Source organism: Lepidochelys olivacea (genome assembly GCF_965140295.1).
Source record: "Lepidochelys olivacea isolate rLepOli2 genome assembly, chromosome: 1".
NCBI lineage: Eukaryota > Metazoa > Chordata > Testudines > Cheloniidae > Lepidochelys > Lepidochelys olivacea.
Window position 1 is genome coordinate 142,318,971 of NC_140411.1, and position 17,106 is coordinate 142,336,076.

The following is a 17,106-nucleotide window of genomic DNA, read 5'->3' on the forward strand; positions in this document are numbered from 1 at the left end:
GCTGAACCAGCTTTGGAAACTACACCTGTCTCAGCAACAACGGTGCTACAAGGACAGATACTAATTTCTCCTGTTTCAATTTGTTTAGGACCTCAAAGAGTCCTCACATCAGCAACACTATCAGAGGCTCATTCACCTGCACATCTACCAATGTGATATATGCCATCATGTGCCAGCAATGCCCCTGTGCCATGTACATTGGTCAAAATGGACAGTCTCTACGTAAAAGAATAAATGGACACAAATCAGACGTCAAGAATTATAACATTCAAAAACCAGTTGGAGAACACTTCAATCTCTTTGGTCACTCGATTACAGACCTAAAAGTTGCAATTCTTCAACAAAAAAACTTCAAAAACAGACTCCAACGAGAGACGGCTGAATTGGAATTAATTTGCAAAACTGGATACAATTAACTTAGGCTTGAATAGAGACTGGGAGAGGATGTGTCATTACACAAAGTAAAATTATTTCCCCATGTTTATTCCGCCAACCCTCACTGTTCCTCAGACGTTCCTGTCAACTGCTGGAAATGGCCCACCTTGATTATCACTACAAAAGGTTTTTTTCCCCCCGCTCTCCTGCTGGTAATAGCTCACCTTAAGTGATCACTCTGTGTATGGTAACACCCATTGTTTCATGTTCTCTATGTATATAAACCTCCCCACTGTATTTTCCACTGAATGCATCCGATGAAGTGAGCTGTAGCTCACGAAAGCTTATACTCAAATAAATTGGTTAGTCTCTAAGGTGCCACAAGTCCTCCTTTTCTTTTTGCGAGTACAGACTAACACGGCTGCTACTCTGAAACCTGTCAAAGAGTAAAGGCGCTGGTGGATAAACATATGCTAGGCCAAGGAACGACTAGAGCATCTCCCCTTGGAGTTGTGGCTGTGTCCCTCCCCACACGAAGCAGAACTGTCTACACTTCGCATTGTGATACCATCCAAAGGAGATCTATCTCTGGATGATCCCTAGTAAGGCATCTCTCTCAGAATATATCATTCAGCTGCCATTTGTGATCAATTACAAAATGCCTGCTAAGGCAGTCGGCCACTGTATTCTGCAGTCCTGGTAGATAAACCACTGAGATCTGTATGTGGTATGACATGCACCAGTTCCATAGTTTTACGGATTCAGTATGTGAGGACTGGGATTTTGCTCCTCCGTCCAGCATCATTCTGATTGGGTGGCCCCTATGTGCAGTGGGAAGTGCTGCCAAGCATAATGAACCACTATGAGCTAATACGTTTCAGAGTAGCAGCCGTGTTAGTCTGTATTTGCAAAAAGAAAAGGAGTACTTGTGGCACCTTAGAGACTAACCAATTTATTTGAGCATAAGCTTTATGAGCTAATATGTTGATACAGAGGATAGCCTCCCAAGAGATCCATTTGCCCTGAGTTGTGAAGTTCTGGAAGTGTGTGCCCCAGCCTAGCAGGAAGACATCTGTAGTGATGATCCTAGTGAGAGAAGTCTACAAGAATGTAACTCCCATTCACACCTTCTGTGGATCCTTCAACCAATTTAGAGAATCAAGGACCCTCCGAGGTATGGACACTCACTTGGATAGACTGTGCTTGCTGGTATGCAGCTCTCAGCCAGGCTTGAAGACATCAAGACTGTAGCCTTGCTAAAGGTGTCACAAATTTACAGGCTCCCATATGGTGAGAAGTTGCAGGTGAGCTGTTCTGTTGTAATGTTGAAATAAGGCTGGACACTGTGGCAAATCCATCCTTGAGCAAGTATGGTCTGGCAGTGGAGGAGTCCAGAGTGGCCTCAATTAAGTCCATGCGTTGAATGGGTGGAAGGGTAGGCTCTTCTATGTCGAGAAAGAGGCCCAGTGACTGGAACAGAGATAGGACCACACTCGTTCCTGTCTGTACCTGATAAATCAGCGACCTTTCAGGAACCAATCTCCCAGGAAGGGAAAGTCAATTATTCCCATCTGGCAAAGATGGGCTGCAACGGCCGAGAGGCCTTTGGAAGGGACCGCTGGGGCTTCAGAGGATGGCCCTTTCCGAGAGAACCTGAGTTTTTTCCGGGGCGTGCAGGCAGCCTCATGTGCTGCCAGTTCTGCAAAGCCTGGAGAGACAAGTTGGCAGTTGTTTGGCCTTCTCTTATTAGGGCTTCAAACCTTCCTTCTGATCCTGCGGCAGGTGTTCAATAAAAGAGGAACAATGTGAATAATTAGTAAAATCGTATTTCGCCATCAGGGCTTGTTAATTAGCTGCTGTGAACGGCAAAGAAGCAGAGGAGTAGCTCTTGCAGCCCAGAAGGTCTGGTCGTTTCAGTTCCTTGTCAGGTGGCGTTGAGCAAGACCAGTGTTGCTTGTTTTGTTCATTAACAGCCTTGACAACTAGGGAGCTGGGTGTAGAATGGGGAAAAAAATAATACTCTTGAGCATCTGGGTGGGATATAGGCAGGGGTGAAAGTAAAATGTGTCTCTTACCGGTACAGGGGGGCTTTGTGCGCCCCCCCCCGACCTCCAGAAGGGGCAGGACCTCAGGGGGTCAGCATCCCCCAGCCAGCCTGCTTGCTCTGCCTGGGGCTCTAGCCCGGGCCCTTTAAAATCGCGGGCCCCGGGGTAGCTGCGCCTCCCTCCCCCCCCCACCCCGTCGGCAGCCCGGGGATGCAAAAAGGGCAGGGATGTTAGACTGCTGCCCTGGCAGTACTTCAAAGTCAGCAGTACGGGCCGGTACAGGCGGCCACTTTTTACCGGTATGCCATACCAGCCCGTACCACCTTACTTTCACCCCTGGATATAGGTTTTTTTGGTCAGTCTATTTACACATAAGTGGTACAGTAGCTGGAGTTTTCCATACAGTACAGGCTGGGGCCAACAGAACATCGTGGCTGGGCTAGGCGATTTTGCCCTGAGGAGACGTATGATAGATGTCGAGCTGGGAATGTTGGGATCCCTGTATCTCCTCCAATGGAATTAGTAAGGCTTCCACTAATCATTTCAGAAAGCCCTGACAGGCCTTGAAATCATCAGTGTAAGACGATGGCGTGGCTTAACAGCCTCCTCTTGTGATGAGGAGAATTTGTGGGAAGGTGTTATTTCTTCCTCATCAGCAGGAGCTTACTCTTTTGTAAGATCCTGCTCTGGAGCAGGACCTAAGGCAGTGGCTGTTGCTCCTGGCATGCCCTCTTATGCAATGGGATCCTGGAGAACTGGTCACCATAAGAGGCCCAGTGGTTCCAATAAGACAGTTATCATGGGGCATAAGAGAAGAGGGCACAGCCTCTTCTAGGTGTATCTCCTGCTGGGAGATTCCACCTCAGGGCATACCTCAGAGACTCAGACTTTAAGGCCAGAAGGGACCATCATGATCATCTAATCTGACCTCCTGCACATTGCCACAGAACCTCACCCATCCTCCTGTAACAGACCCATAACCTCTGGCTGAGTTACTGAAGTCCTCAAATCATGATTCAAAGTTACAGAGAATACACCATTTACATTAGTTTAAACATAGGTGCCAATTCTCTGGGTTCTCCAGGGCTGGAACACCCATGGAAAAAAATTAGTGGGTGCTTAGCACCCACTGGCAGCCAGCTCCATCTCTCCCTCCCAGTGCCTCCCACCCGCGGTGATCAGCTGTTCCACGGCATGTAGGAGGCGCTGGCAGGGAAGGGAAGGAGCGGGGACAGGGCACCCTCGGGGGGAGGCGGCAGAACTGGGCAGGAAGAGGCAGGATGGGGTGGAGTGGGCAGGAAGAGGTGGGGTGAGGGTGGGGCTGGGGTAGAGTGGACATGGGGCTGGGGTAGGACTTGGGAGGGAAGAAGCAGGGGGGGTTGACCACACACACCCCGGGCCTGGAGGAAGCCGGCACCTGTGAATTTAAACCTCCAAGTGACCCATGCCCCATGCTGAAGAGAAAGGCAAAAAACCTGGGGGCGGGGGTCTCTCTACCAATCTGACCTCGGGTGGAAATTCCTTCGCAACCTCAAATATGCCCATCAGTTAGACCCTGAGCATGTGAGGAAGACCAACCAGCCAGACAACTGGAAAAGAATACTCTGTAGTAACTCAGAGCCCTCCCCATCACTGGCCATTGGAGATATTTGCAGCTAGCAGGTGCAGATCCGCTACATGCCATTATAGACAGAGAAGAGGAAGCCTGAAGTCTTTGCAGAACAAATACAGGAGATGGATACGTGTGTACACCACCTCCACCCACTGCTAAATTTACAAAGTTGCAACTTGTCACTTAAAATCCATTCCACTGTTTCATTCACCTGCATGTCCTAAGAGCAATCAATTCTGTGAGTTTGGATACTACTCCAGTGAGCGTTTGCAGTGTTAAGCCCCAGATGAGAACTTGACCCATTCAGAGCATGGCTGGCAGTTAGGGGGGAAAAAATAAAAACCATCCATTATAGTTAAATTGAGAAAGTTTGATCTAGAAGTCCCTAGGCACAACATTTGATGGGAAGACAGGCACACCAATATCAGTGTTCTGGAAGAGGCAAAGACCACCGGTATTGAGGCAATGATCATCTGTCAGCAATTCCGCTGGACTGGTCACGTTGTCCGGATACAGGCCATCGCCTCCCAAAATAGGTCCCGTTCTCTGAAAGAAGGGCACCATAACGTGGGTGGACAACGGAAATGTTATAAGGACTTGCTGAAGGACAACCTAAAAAAGTGTAATATTGACATTGACACTTGGGAGACACTTGCCCAGGATCGCTTAAAATGGAGTCAAGTCTGATGTGATGGTCCCCTGCATTTTTGAACCTGCTTGCCGACAAGCCGAAGAGGACAAGAGGCGCAGGAGGAAGGAGAGAGAGGTCTCCAGTCATGGTCAACAGCCTCCTTCTGAGCCTGAAAACATCTGCCCTCATTGTAATAGAACTTGTGGTTCAAGGATTGGCCTCATTAGCCACCTGAGGACCCATAACTCCCATGGATGATTATACTTGGTAACGAGTGATTCCCCCATCAGGCACAACAGTTGCAAAACCCCACGATGGAATTTTTAGTGTCACTTTTCAGAGTGGAACCACTCTTTTACATATTAACTTCTGAGCAATTTGAAGATGACAAAGGTAATTGAATGAGGTGATGTACGGATTAGCCAAAAAGGAAGTTCAAGTTGTACTGTTATATGAAAATTTCCTATCTAAACGTGTTAAGGGATATAACCACCACATCACACTGGTGTCAGTTTTCATAGCATGTAATGCAAAACAGCTAATATTAGAACTGAGAGGCTTAGAGAGATGATGGCGTAGCCTTGTCAGTCCCAGGATATTAGAGACACAAGGTGAGTGAGGTTCAGGGGTGGCCAAACTGCAGACCTTTTACAATTAAAGTGAGGCTCGCAAAGCTGCCCACATCCGCTCCATCCACCAGAAAACATGCCCTGCAGTCCTGGAGCCCCAAGTCCTGGCAGGCACACCCTGCGGGGCTGAAGTCCTGAGGTCCCGCTTCCCACAGGGCAGAAGCCCCTAATCCCACCACACCACCACAGGGCAGAAGCCCTGCTTCAGCTGGTTTGCCCCGTCTCTGGAATTTCTGAACATTGTTGTATGCAGCTCGGAGGGTCAGTAAGTTTGGCCACCCCTATTTATTGGATCAACTTCTGATATAACCCACCCACCTTCTCACGCTTAGAGAGAGGCAGTGACCACATTCAAAACCACAGCTTCTAAAGTAATTTAGTTGTCTGGTACAACGACACTAGAGTTAATGCCAATGTGAAATTGAATTGTAGTGTTGGAGATGATAGATTTCACCGTAATATTTTTTCATTATAGCTCTATACAATGGGAACTGTTTGACCCAGGTCCCAGAAAAAGAAAAACTTTCCAGAAAGTAGGGGGAAGATATAAAATGGACAATGACAACATTAGGGGGCCTCACTGTACTTAGAACACCACACCTGAAAACACCTAAGGAGCAAAGACTGAACTGTGAGAAGTGATGGTCCCAGGCTAAGATCTTTAGCCTGTGTAAGAAAACCTGGGAAAGCCAAGGCAACTTGTGCCATAAGAATCTGCCAGCCTGTTTATCACTCAGAGTGAGAATTTGTTAGGTAGGATACAAATTATCTAGTGTGCAAACTCAGTCTGCAACTTTTATTTACTAAAGTAATCTGCTTGGTTCTGTTTGCTATCTCTTGAACCACTTAAAATTCACCTTTTGAGGTTAATAAACTGGGTTTTATTATAAACAAGAAATAAGTTTATGTAATTTCTAACTGCAGGGGAGTCGTGCACATCTCTCTTCACATTGAGGAAGAGGGTGGATTTTTATGAGCTTGCACTGTGCAGATTTTTCTATACAGCGCAAGACGGTATTATTTTGGTTTATCTCCCGAAAGAGGTGTGCACGTGACTGCTGGGGGAGTCCTCTCACACAGTGCTAACTTCAGACTGTGACTGCATCGGGGTGTGGCCCTACCTGTGTGTATGTGCTGCAAAAGACTAGAGAGCCTAATTCAGCAAAGCAAGGAGAGGGAACCCTGGCTTGTTGAGCAAGAGAGGCTCAGTGAAATCCCAGTACATCAGGTGGCACCGCAGAATGGGGATCCAACCCATCACAAGGCAACAAAAATGAATGCAAAGGAATCAAACGTTCGTAGTCTATTATATTTATCTCTGTTTAGCAAAATGATAACTTTGGTCTAACTGCTTTAACAAGTGTAAAAATGGTCCTTTATCAATTAACTAATATACTCAATAATATGAGAGAAAGTGGGTGAGGTAATATCTTTTATTGAACCTACCTCTGTTGGTGAGAGAGAGAAACTTTCAAGCTACAAAGAGCTCTTCCCCAGGTCTAGGAAAGATGCTCTCAGGGTCTCAGCAAAATGCAAGGTGGAACAGATCGTTTAGCATAAGTAGTTAGCACATATTGTAAGGCAGCATTCAAGGTAGAGTGACCCATTAACACCTCTACAATCATAGGACCAAGAGAGGGGGTTAGTGGTTTACAGTTTGTTGCAACAAGTCATAAATCCAGTCTCTTTGTTCAGTCCATGATTCTTAGCCCTGGTCTACACTTGGGCGGGGTGGGGGAAGGGAATCCATCTAAGTTACGCAACTTCAGCTATATGACTAACGTAGCTGAAGTCGACATACTTAGATCAACTTACCGTGGTGTCTTCACCGCGGTGAGTCAACTGCTGCCGCTCCCCTATTGACTCTACCTGCGGAGTTGAGGGGAGAGTGCTTGTGGAGGGGGGTGGGGGTGGATTTATCTAGTTGCGATTTATCTAGATTTTAGTCTAGACGCGATAAATCGATCCGGTGGGTAGTGAAGACATACCCTTAGTGACTAGCAGAGTAATGGATTTTAGCTCCCAGACTTGTCCTTTGAAAGCTTTGTGCAGGTTTCCTTTGAGGATAAGGACTGATAGGTCAAATATAGAGTGATTGCTTTGATATTACCTCACCCACCTTGTCTCTCGGACATCCTGGGACTGACAGGGCTACAACTGCACTGCATACTACACAATAATATTTGGAGGCTTATCACTGAGCAAGCTTTGTCATCAGTTTAATGTCTTTTAATGTGTGTGTGGAGTTCAATTTGTGTCTATAATATGCCTCTAAAGGGTTCAGTGATTTAAGTGACACATGCAATTTTAATTGTATTTTTTCCTTATTAAAATGAAAAATAAAAAATAATTTCCCCCACATTCTTCATTTCCTCTTTCCCTTCTGGCTTGTCATAATTGTGCTTTTACGGCAGCAATTTCTTTGTAGGAATGTTAACTCTGCCAATTCTGCAAATAAATAAAAATAGCTTTATTTAGCTACCATATGCACAAAATGTGGGTTCTGAATGTCAAAAGCTGGTTGGTAATTATATTTTAAAAACCAATTTACAAAAAGATGCAAAAATCAGCCTCTGTAATATTTAAACAATTTTGTCTTCTTTTTTCCACTGTAACATCCTCTTCAAGGACAAATCCTTTACTTAGAAATAGTGTCCATTTCCACTTGGCAATTATTCCTCTTCCCACTCCAACAAATGTGTGTTCTGAAGGAAGCTGAGATAACACATTTATATCAAATACTTCAGATGGTCATACTACTCATGCTAAAAAATGTTCTTGAACCACAGTATTAATACATACTTTGGACTCATCTTTTTTGTGTCCAAATCTGCAACACCCCGCTGAGGTAGCTATCTCCCATTTTTCAGAAAAAAATTAAACCAGAGATTTTATGCGTTTTGGAGCGGGAGCTGGTCAGAACTTGGATTACAGCTCAGGAGCAGAGGTAGGCTGGAAACTGTTTTCTCATTTTGGGAAAATTTTGAAATTTTCAAAAAATTTCCATGTCCCATATGGACAAAAAAAAAGATGGAATCTCGAAATGTTTTTGAACGACTATCAGAAAAAAAAACGTTCAGGTTAATTGAAACATGTTTTTTAAATAAAGGTGAAAATCAAAACAATTAATTAAAAAAAATTTATAATTTTGCAACTTTTTTCCAAAAAAGTTTTTGAAATTAGAAAGTCATCAAAACTAATCTTTTCCTTGCAAAAAGTTTTGCTTTTGATGAATTGGCATTTTCCAAAGTCAAACAAATCCCAGCAGCTGTGCTCAAGAGTACCTAACTCTCAGGCCTGAGCTCAAATCACTAGCCTGATGTGCACAAATCTAGAAATTGCTCTGTAGCCAAAAGAGGACGATCACCCCCGTCCTCCCCCAAAACCCCCTCGTTATGTTTGCAGTAGTATGGTCAAATCATATTAAATAAAAATGTTAAAATCAGGTGGTATTTTTACCCCCATAGGTTTGCAATAGCATCCAAGTTATGGATGATCTCTGTCAAAGGGACTTGTGGTACACCTACTGTTACACTATCTTGGCACCATATAAAATTATTCACTCAATTTAATCAAGGTGACTCTCTAAGTATTGTGCTAAGACTCACTATCCTACCAGAGGGGAGGTTTGTGGAATGGGACATAAAATATAGGTCCTGGCTACCTTTAGTTATTAAAGATTCTATGGCATATTTTGCATGAGGGATGAGGTTAGACTCAGTGTCCTGGACAAATTCCAGTTTGGGTAGTTATATTTTAGCTATCTAGATCACTCCCACTGAAGTTTCAACTTATTACAGTATTCCCTAAACCAGTGGTTTTCAATCTTTTTTCATTTGCGGACCCCTAAAAATTTTCAAATAGAGGTGCAGACCAATTTGGAAATTCAACCTGGACCACGGACCCCTACCATAGAAGTCTTAAGAGACTGAAATCTGACTGAACAGAATTCAACTACAAACGTTACACATGCTCGGCAAGACATTTGATGCACTGTGAGAAAGGTTTCAGAGTAGCAGCCGTGTTAGTCTGTATTCGCAAAAAGAAAAGGAGGACTTGTGGCACCTTAGAGACTAACCAATTTATTTGAGCATAAGCTTTCATGAGCTACAGCTCACTTCATCGGATGCATACTGTGGAAAGTGTAGAAGATCTTATTATATACACACAAAGCATGAAAAAATACCTCCTCCCACCCCACTCTCCTGCTGGTAATAGCTTATCTAAAGTGATCACTCTCCTTTCAATATGTATGATAATCAAGTTGGGCCATTTCCAGCACAAATCCAGGTTTTCTCACCCCCCCGCCCACACACAAACTCACACAAACCAGCAGGAGAGTGAGTTTGTGTGCGGAGGGGGGGAGTGGGGGGTGAGAAAACCTGGATTTGTGCTGGAAATGGCCCACCTTGATTATCATACACATTGTAAGGAGCGTGGTCACTTTAGATAAGCTATTACCAGCAGGAGAGTGGGGTGGGAGGAGGTATTTTTTCATGCTTTGTGTGTATATAATAAGATCTTCTAAACTTTCCACAGTATGCATCCGATGAAGTGAGCTGTAGCTCAGGAAAGCTTATGCTCAAATAAATTGGTTAGTCTCTAAGGTGCCACAAGTACTCCTTTTCTTTTTGCGAATACAGACTAACACGGCTGCTACTCTGAAACCTGTTTTTATTTTCATAGTCATCTTTCGTGGACCCCTTAGACATAGTCTGCCGACCCCTCCCCACCCCTGGTCCACAGACCACAGGTTGAAAGCCACTCCCCTAAACTGCCATGTACTGATTCTGTACCTTATTAAACAGTAACCATATTCCATCCAGAGGTGATCAGTAATCCAGTGATGGTTAAATGATTCAGGCATAGATAACTTATAAACTGCTTTATAACACTAACATGAATGATGTGATATAAACCCAGTTATGAAACTATCAGGAATTGTTCTAACAAGGATATTTTGGCAATACCAAAATACTTGAATGGCTTCCCAATAATCAAGTAGTGAAACTAATTACTTTCAGTATTACAAACACATACATTACAACAGATGCACTTTACTATGTTCTATCCAAATGCCTTGATATGTTTGTAGGATACAGAATTACATATATCTGCTCTTTATATTTTACAAGGGTATTCACTTACTAAGACAGGTATTATTATGTATACCACATTCTTCTGCAAAAGATTATCTGACAAAATGAGTAACCTAATGCCACACAATTCTCTTTTTGTATAAACTGTGCTTTGCAAATAACTTTTTTTAAAAAATATTGCTTATCTCAGCAGGTCTGTTATATTTCTCAATATTGGCAAATTCTTCAGTAGTACCCCCATGTGCAACATTTTGGCATTTGTGTAGACATATTCCCAAGAAGCAAACTGCTTAAGAAACAAAGCCAATGTGATTAATTGAATTATTTCCAAGACAAATCAAAAGTATTCATCTGTTTTACATACAGAAATGAACAGTTCTCCACTGATTAAGTCACTTTCACCTTGTAATGTATGAACTAGAGTAGTTGTATATGGCTTAGAATCTGCCTTATAATTAAGTGCCAAATATGGCATTCTGGCAGAGGAGGATCAGTAAGAACTCTGTTTAATCACAGTAAAAGTAAAAGTAAAAAAAAACAAAAACAAAAAACAAAAAAACCTCCCAACAATCTACACCCTCAGTTACACTTCTAGCTTTAAGAATAATTTATAGGTCATTGATGTAAAGCAACAACAAAACCAAACCTTTAATCCTTGGTGGTAAATGACAAAAAGAAAAAATAAACAAAACAGTAAAAAAATAAAAAAGGAACTGAGCAGTGCAGAACATTGTCCTACTAATCTGTTCAGTAGCTGATTTTGATTTAATCAAATGGCAGCTACTTTCATGAAAAAATGACGAATTTTTTAAACTATCTGAAATTAGTGTAACTGAAACATCTCTTGAAGTTTAATTTTTATATTAACAAGGAAAAGGATCATTTTGCACTGGACAGATCTACGGATTAAGACTGGCTGGAAAATACAAATTCCAGTTCACAAATATTTTAGAGGTTTTGACGTTTGTTTTCATTCTGATGTGGCATAAAAGCAATATATTTCTAACTTTTTTGTGCGTGAAAAGTTTCAAGCGTGCATGTGCAGACCCCAGAATAGCCAACAGCCTAGTCACAGAGTCATAGAATTTAAGGCCAGAAAAGACCACTAGATCATCTAGTCTGATCTCCTGCATATATCACAGGCCACCAACACCTGCACATTAAATCCAATAACCAAAATGATGCCAAAGTATTACAGCCCACAGAAGTCTAGACACAGGCAGGGAGTAGGAAGGACCAAAGAGTACCAGTGCTCTGCTTGATTCATACCAGAGACTTTAACTTGAGCCTCTCACCTCCCAGGTGTGTGCCCTAGCCACTGGGCTATTGTCTATTCTGGGGGTGTTCTGCTCCCTCCCAACCCCCCGGACCAAACATTCCACTGTAGAGCTGAGAAACCTTCCCTACAACCGTGTAGTCAAAAACAAATTAGCACAACTCTAGCATTGTGGCAACACCAAGGATGGAGTCTGTTTCAGAAACAGCAACTGTAGCAGACTTCTGAAACACGGTTATAGCTAGAATTGGCTGGGAAAGTTTCAGATTTCAAAAGGTTTAGCTGAAAACGGGCAATTTTTTTTGTTAATGAAAAACTCATTTCTGTTTTTCTACCAGCTCTAGTTACAATACTATTTGGACCTATCCACACAGAAGACAAAATTATGCTACAGTGCAGTTGAGGTAATAACAGAGCTTCCACGCAAAATGTGTAGTATAGATTAAATCTTACTGTCTCATTTGGTGACTAGAACTATTGGCCCTGACCTCAGTAGGGTTTGTAAAAGCATTTCGAATGTTTTTAATTAAAAACAAACAAACAAAACTTAGTAACAAATGTTGCAACCACACCTAACATTGTTAGTGTTAAGTCACTTTTGGGAACTCTGCCGCAGACTTTCCGGGTGCAGAAGATTAGATACCTGTGCTGTAACCGAGGAACACTTGTTCACAATGCACATTGAACACATACTATAAGTGAAATAACCATTTTTAGGGTGACCAGATGTCCCATTTTTAAAGGGACAGTCCTGTATTTAAGCCCTCCTGCAGGTGTCCCAAATTTTTCTTTAAAATGGTCAAGTTGTTCCGTATTTTCCGTCTCCTCCCAATCAGTACAGGCAGGTTCTGCTGCGGGCCAGATCCCTGCTCGCTAGCAGTGAGTAGAGGGCGTCCAATGTCCAATAATGGAGGTGGGTGGGCCAGGCTCATAGCAGGGCGAAGATGCAGCACGCAGGCCCAGGCTGCTCCCCTTGCTGGTCCGTCAGCACAGCCCCCGCTGCACGAGGGCTCTTGGCCAGCAGGGCCCCGCCCCCCGTCCCATTTCCGGCCAGCGCTGGCTGCACACTGTGAGCTGCGGTGGCTGGTGAGTGCGGGCAGGTGCCAGGTGGTGGCCGGCTACATGTCGCCTCTGTTGCCCACTCATTGGTCCTTTACGTGCTCCCCCGCTCGCTGTCCTCTCCCTGCTTTGCCCCTTCACCCTCCCCAGCCCCGCTGCTCCTCCAGATCCCCCCCGTGTCCCGTTCCCAGCGCTGTGTGGAGAACCAGCCTGTAGTCGGAGCGCTCAGCTCACCAACAGCGGGGTCAGCAGGCTCCTTCCTTCCCCCACTGCCTCTGGCTGGGCTGGTGCCCCAGAAAAGCCCAAGACCCTCTGGCTTGGGGTGCTGGCCAGGAGGAGCCGAGCCCTGCATGTGCCAAAACCCCGCACAGTGCTTGTGCGGGGAAGCCTCTCCGCTCCTCAGCTAAGCTCTGGAGTGGGGGGAGGGAAGTGATTTCCAGCGTGTTCCTGTCCAGAACCTGCAGACTCCACAGCAGCCCCCCCGGGCAGAGGCTTAGCACCCTCTTCACCCGCACACACGCCCTGGGTCTTGAGCCCAGGGCTGCTCCGTTCCCTAGGCACCCTCCCCTCCTGAGCCAGCTCTCTGGCCAGGTTTGCTGAAGCCCCTACAGTCAGGTTCCCTGGACCCTGGTGCTCAATGCATCCTTAGGGCTTACCCTCTTCCTGCCTGCACTGTAGCCAGGGGTGGGACAGGAGGTAGCTGTGTTATATCAGTGGCCAGCAGCAGCCTGGAAGTGTTAGTTGGCTTTCAACACTGTGCGGGCAGGAAGAGACAAGCTGCTTCCAGCCACAAGGGGAAGAGGGGGAAAGATGAGCTCTACAAAGACATGGGCCAGGTCATCCTTTCCCCCCCTCCTTCCTCCACTATGGCTGGAAACAGCTCCCGTCCCTTCCCTCTCATGTTCCTTACCTCTCACACAGTGCCGAAAGGCTGCTGTTGGCCACATTACGGTGGGTCCTTCCCAGGGGCCCAGCCAGGCATGAAGGGCGGAGAGTGCCACGCAAGGAAGAGAGGGGGTGGGTGTGTCCTCTCCCCATGTGAGCCCTAAAGCCATAAGTAAATAAATGCATCCAACTATGCAGTATTTATTTTTAACAGGGGCTCAGTCAACTTGATGTTAATTTGAATGTTTGTACTGCATAGTTCTGATTGATTGCCATTAAAGTCGCTTGAACACGAGTAATTTTACCAGGCAGCCCGTATTCAGCATAGGGAAATATGGTCACCCTGACCATTTTTCTAGTATGTTGCTCCCAGAATTGTGCTAGACAACCATGTGAGGAGACGCTTTGTGAGCGTATATTCATATTTCAAGCTGGGAGTGTGATTCCCAGCTTGAGGACACACTCCCATGCTACTTCTAACTGTGCTAGAGTGGTAAAAACAAAATACAGTAACTCCTCACTTAAAGTTGTTCCGGTTAACGTTGTTTCATTGCTGATCAATTAGGGAACATGGTCATTTAAAGTTGTGCAGTGGGATAGCTCAGTGGTTTGAGCATTGGTCTGCTAAACCCAAGCTTGTGAGTTCAATCCTTGAGGGAGCCATTTGGGGATCTGGGGCAAAAATTGGGGATTGGTCCTGCTTTGAGCAGGGGTTGGACTACATGACCGCCTGAGGTCCCTTCCAACCCTGAGATTCTATGATTCTCTTATAACCTTAGCAGCTGCCTGCTTTGTCCACTGCTTGCAGGAAGAGCAACCAGCTGGGGGGGGGCTTGGAACCAGGGTGGACCGGCAGCCCCACATCAGCTCCCCGCTCCCCTAAGTTCCCTGTGCAGCAGCTACCCAGCAGCTATCACTTGCCTGCAGTTCAGCTGTCCCTCCCCCCCACTGCCATGTGCTGCTCCTGCCCTCTGCCTTGGAGCTGCTCTCCAGAGCCTCCTGCTTGCTGTGGGGGAGGCGGGGGGTTAATGTCAGGGCGTCCCCCTCCCCCTTGCTTACCCCATCTCCATAGAGCAGGGGGATCCATGACAGGGCTCTGGACTGAGGGGGCTTCCCGACAGCAGCTGTGGTCTCAGCTTGCTGATTAACTTAACAAGGTAGTGTACTTAAGAGTGGTGTCAGGGTACTTAAAGGAGAAATGTGCATCTCTCTCTCTCTCTCTCACACAGGGTGCATGTCTCCCCTCCCTCCATTCCTGCTGCCTTGTAGAGTGTGAGGCTACATTAACAACGAGTTAACCCTTGAGGGCTCAGCCAACTGCTAGTTCATCATTTAGCAGTAAGGCATTCCCTGGGAAATATCCCACCCTCTTCCACCCTCTAATTTCACTACCTCAACCAAGCTTCACAATCATCATCACTGTGTACATTATTAAATTGTTTGTTTAAAACTTATACTGTGTGTGTGTAGTCTTTTGTCTGGCAAAAAAAAAAGACATTTTCCCTTGAACCTAACCCCCCCATTTATGTTAGTTCTTATGGGGAAATTGGATTCGCTTAACATCATTTCGCTTGAAGTCACATTTTTCAGGAACATAACTACAACGTTAAGTGAGGAGTTACTGTACAGCTCCCACAGTGTGAGCAGCGGGACAGTTAGCACATACTTTTGTTGTTTACACTACTGTTCTACAACTGGCCACCCTACCCTCATCAAGCCATCCAACGGTCACGGATTGGTAAAAGTTCCACTTTTTCCATTAACTTTGCAACTTAGAAGCCTAAAGAAGAAAGAGCAGAGGACTCTCAGCTATTTATAGAACTATCACTACAGTGAGTTATACTAAAATAATTAGTAAAAAATGGACACTACGCTGATACTTCTCTAAATGTGTCTTTTTAGGGAAAGATATTAGCTGTTGAAAGTTAGATTGTTACTATTTCAAGTCTATTTTTCTTGCTGAGCAATGAGATTTCAACTGAGAAGATGCTAACCACCATCAGAACAGCAAATGTAAGAAATTCGATTAGACATTACATTTTATTGATTGGCTCTGCTCTCTTCATTTTAATTGGGTAGATCAATGTAACATTAAGACATCAAGGTTTGCATTTTAATGGTCCATTAATGCCTCAGATGCACAGTGATGCATGATAAATTAGATACTGCTCTTTTACAATAAGATTTATTGATTTGTATATCAGAAGTGTATTAAGATTGAAAAAAATGTTTACAGTATTTAAACCTGTCTAAGAGAAAGACAGGTAGTAAAAATGCAAATATTGAACTTGAAAATTTTATAGCACTATCAGTTAGTATAATTGATATTGTACCATTGTGTTCTTGTATATTCTGCCTTCCTTCCCTTTTTGGGATGCTAGTGTAAAACAAGGCTACATACCATTTCAGACCCTTTAAAAATATCTCCCCACCTCTTATTCCCAACATTGAATGACTGGTTTTAGAGGGTGTGTTTTGGCATGCATACATACATGGGGATACACCCTCTCCAGATACTTAAAGTAAGGACTTAATGTTGGACCACTGACAAGAGCAATGAGTCTTGCCTACAAAGTAGCACTGAACAACCCCTCCCCCTCTCCCCAAAAAAGAAAAAGCACACATCCAACTTTGCTTTGGAAATGTATTGCAAAGGAGTGCATTTATACTGTTAGCAACCAATGTGTCAGTTACTAAGATAGCACAGGGACATTTAACAGATTTCAGGTTTTCAGTATCAACAGCATTTTTATTTTCAGTTAGTTGCCAAGAGCAATCTTTGTCAAAGCCAACATAAATCCTGAGAAGCGTAATATCTACAAAATGATGTAGACTTCCAGCCAAGAATACAAGTGGCAAGAAAGATGGTCCAATTTAGCTACTTTCTGTTAATCATGGATGCTTTAATTCGACTGTTAAATAAACATGCATGTCAAGTCAAGATGGTGAGAGTGTCATGACCATCTGAAATCTGAAAGGCAAAGAGCCATAATGAAGTGTAATGATGTGTTGCAGTTTCCTCAAACCAGCAGGAGTGATAAGTGGAACATACCATGATCATCTATTCCCACCCTACACAAATCTGTTCACTGTAAAAAGGGTAAATCCACTGAATATACCGGGACTGGTTTGGAACTTATTCTGAACAGTTCCAGCACAGTACTTTGAATATTGTGTCCACACCTAACACTATTCCAAACCATCATTCATCAGGCTGAGGTTTCTCTACAGCAGAGATGGGCAAACTACGACCCGCAGGCCACATCTGGCTCGCGGGATCATTCTGCCCGGCCCCTGAGCCCCCGGCCCCTCCCCTGCTGTTCCCCCTCCCCCACAGCCTCAGCTCACTGCGCTGCTGGCGCAATGCTCTGGGCTGGGGGGCTGCGAGCTCCTGGGGCAGCGCAGCTGCAGAGCCCGGCCTGACCCGGTGCTCTGTGCTACGCAGTGGCATAGCTTGCTCCAGCCGGCCACCGGTGCTCCAGGCAGCGCGGCAAG

At 44.8% G+C, this 17,106-nt stretch overlaps 1 protein-coding gene across 7 annotated transcripts in view; it reads right to left on the reverse strand.

The window, feature by feature from the left end:
- MAP7D2 (MAP7 domain containing 2) overlaps positions 1-17,106 on the reverse strand; it is a 124,240-nt gene that overhangs the window by 77,150 nt on the left and 29,984 nt on the right. The window contains exon 1 of one of the 7 annotated variants that reach the window (XM_084626255.1): positions 14,671-14,734. The exons of 5 other annotated variants lie outside the window; for them this stretch is intronic. In XM_084626255.1, coding sequence (XP_084482381.1) covers positions 14,671-14,698 — 28 coding nt within the window. In that variant the 5' untranslated portion in view covers positions 14,699-14,734. Of the gene's footprint in view, positions 1-1,563; positions 1,640-14,670; positions 14,735-17,106 lie in introns of those variants that run through there. One more of the 7 variants, XM_084626254.1, reaches the window with a different exon arrangement.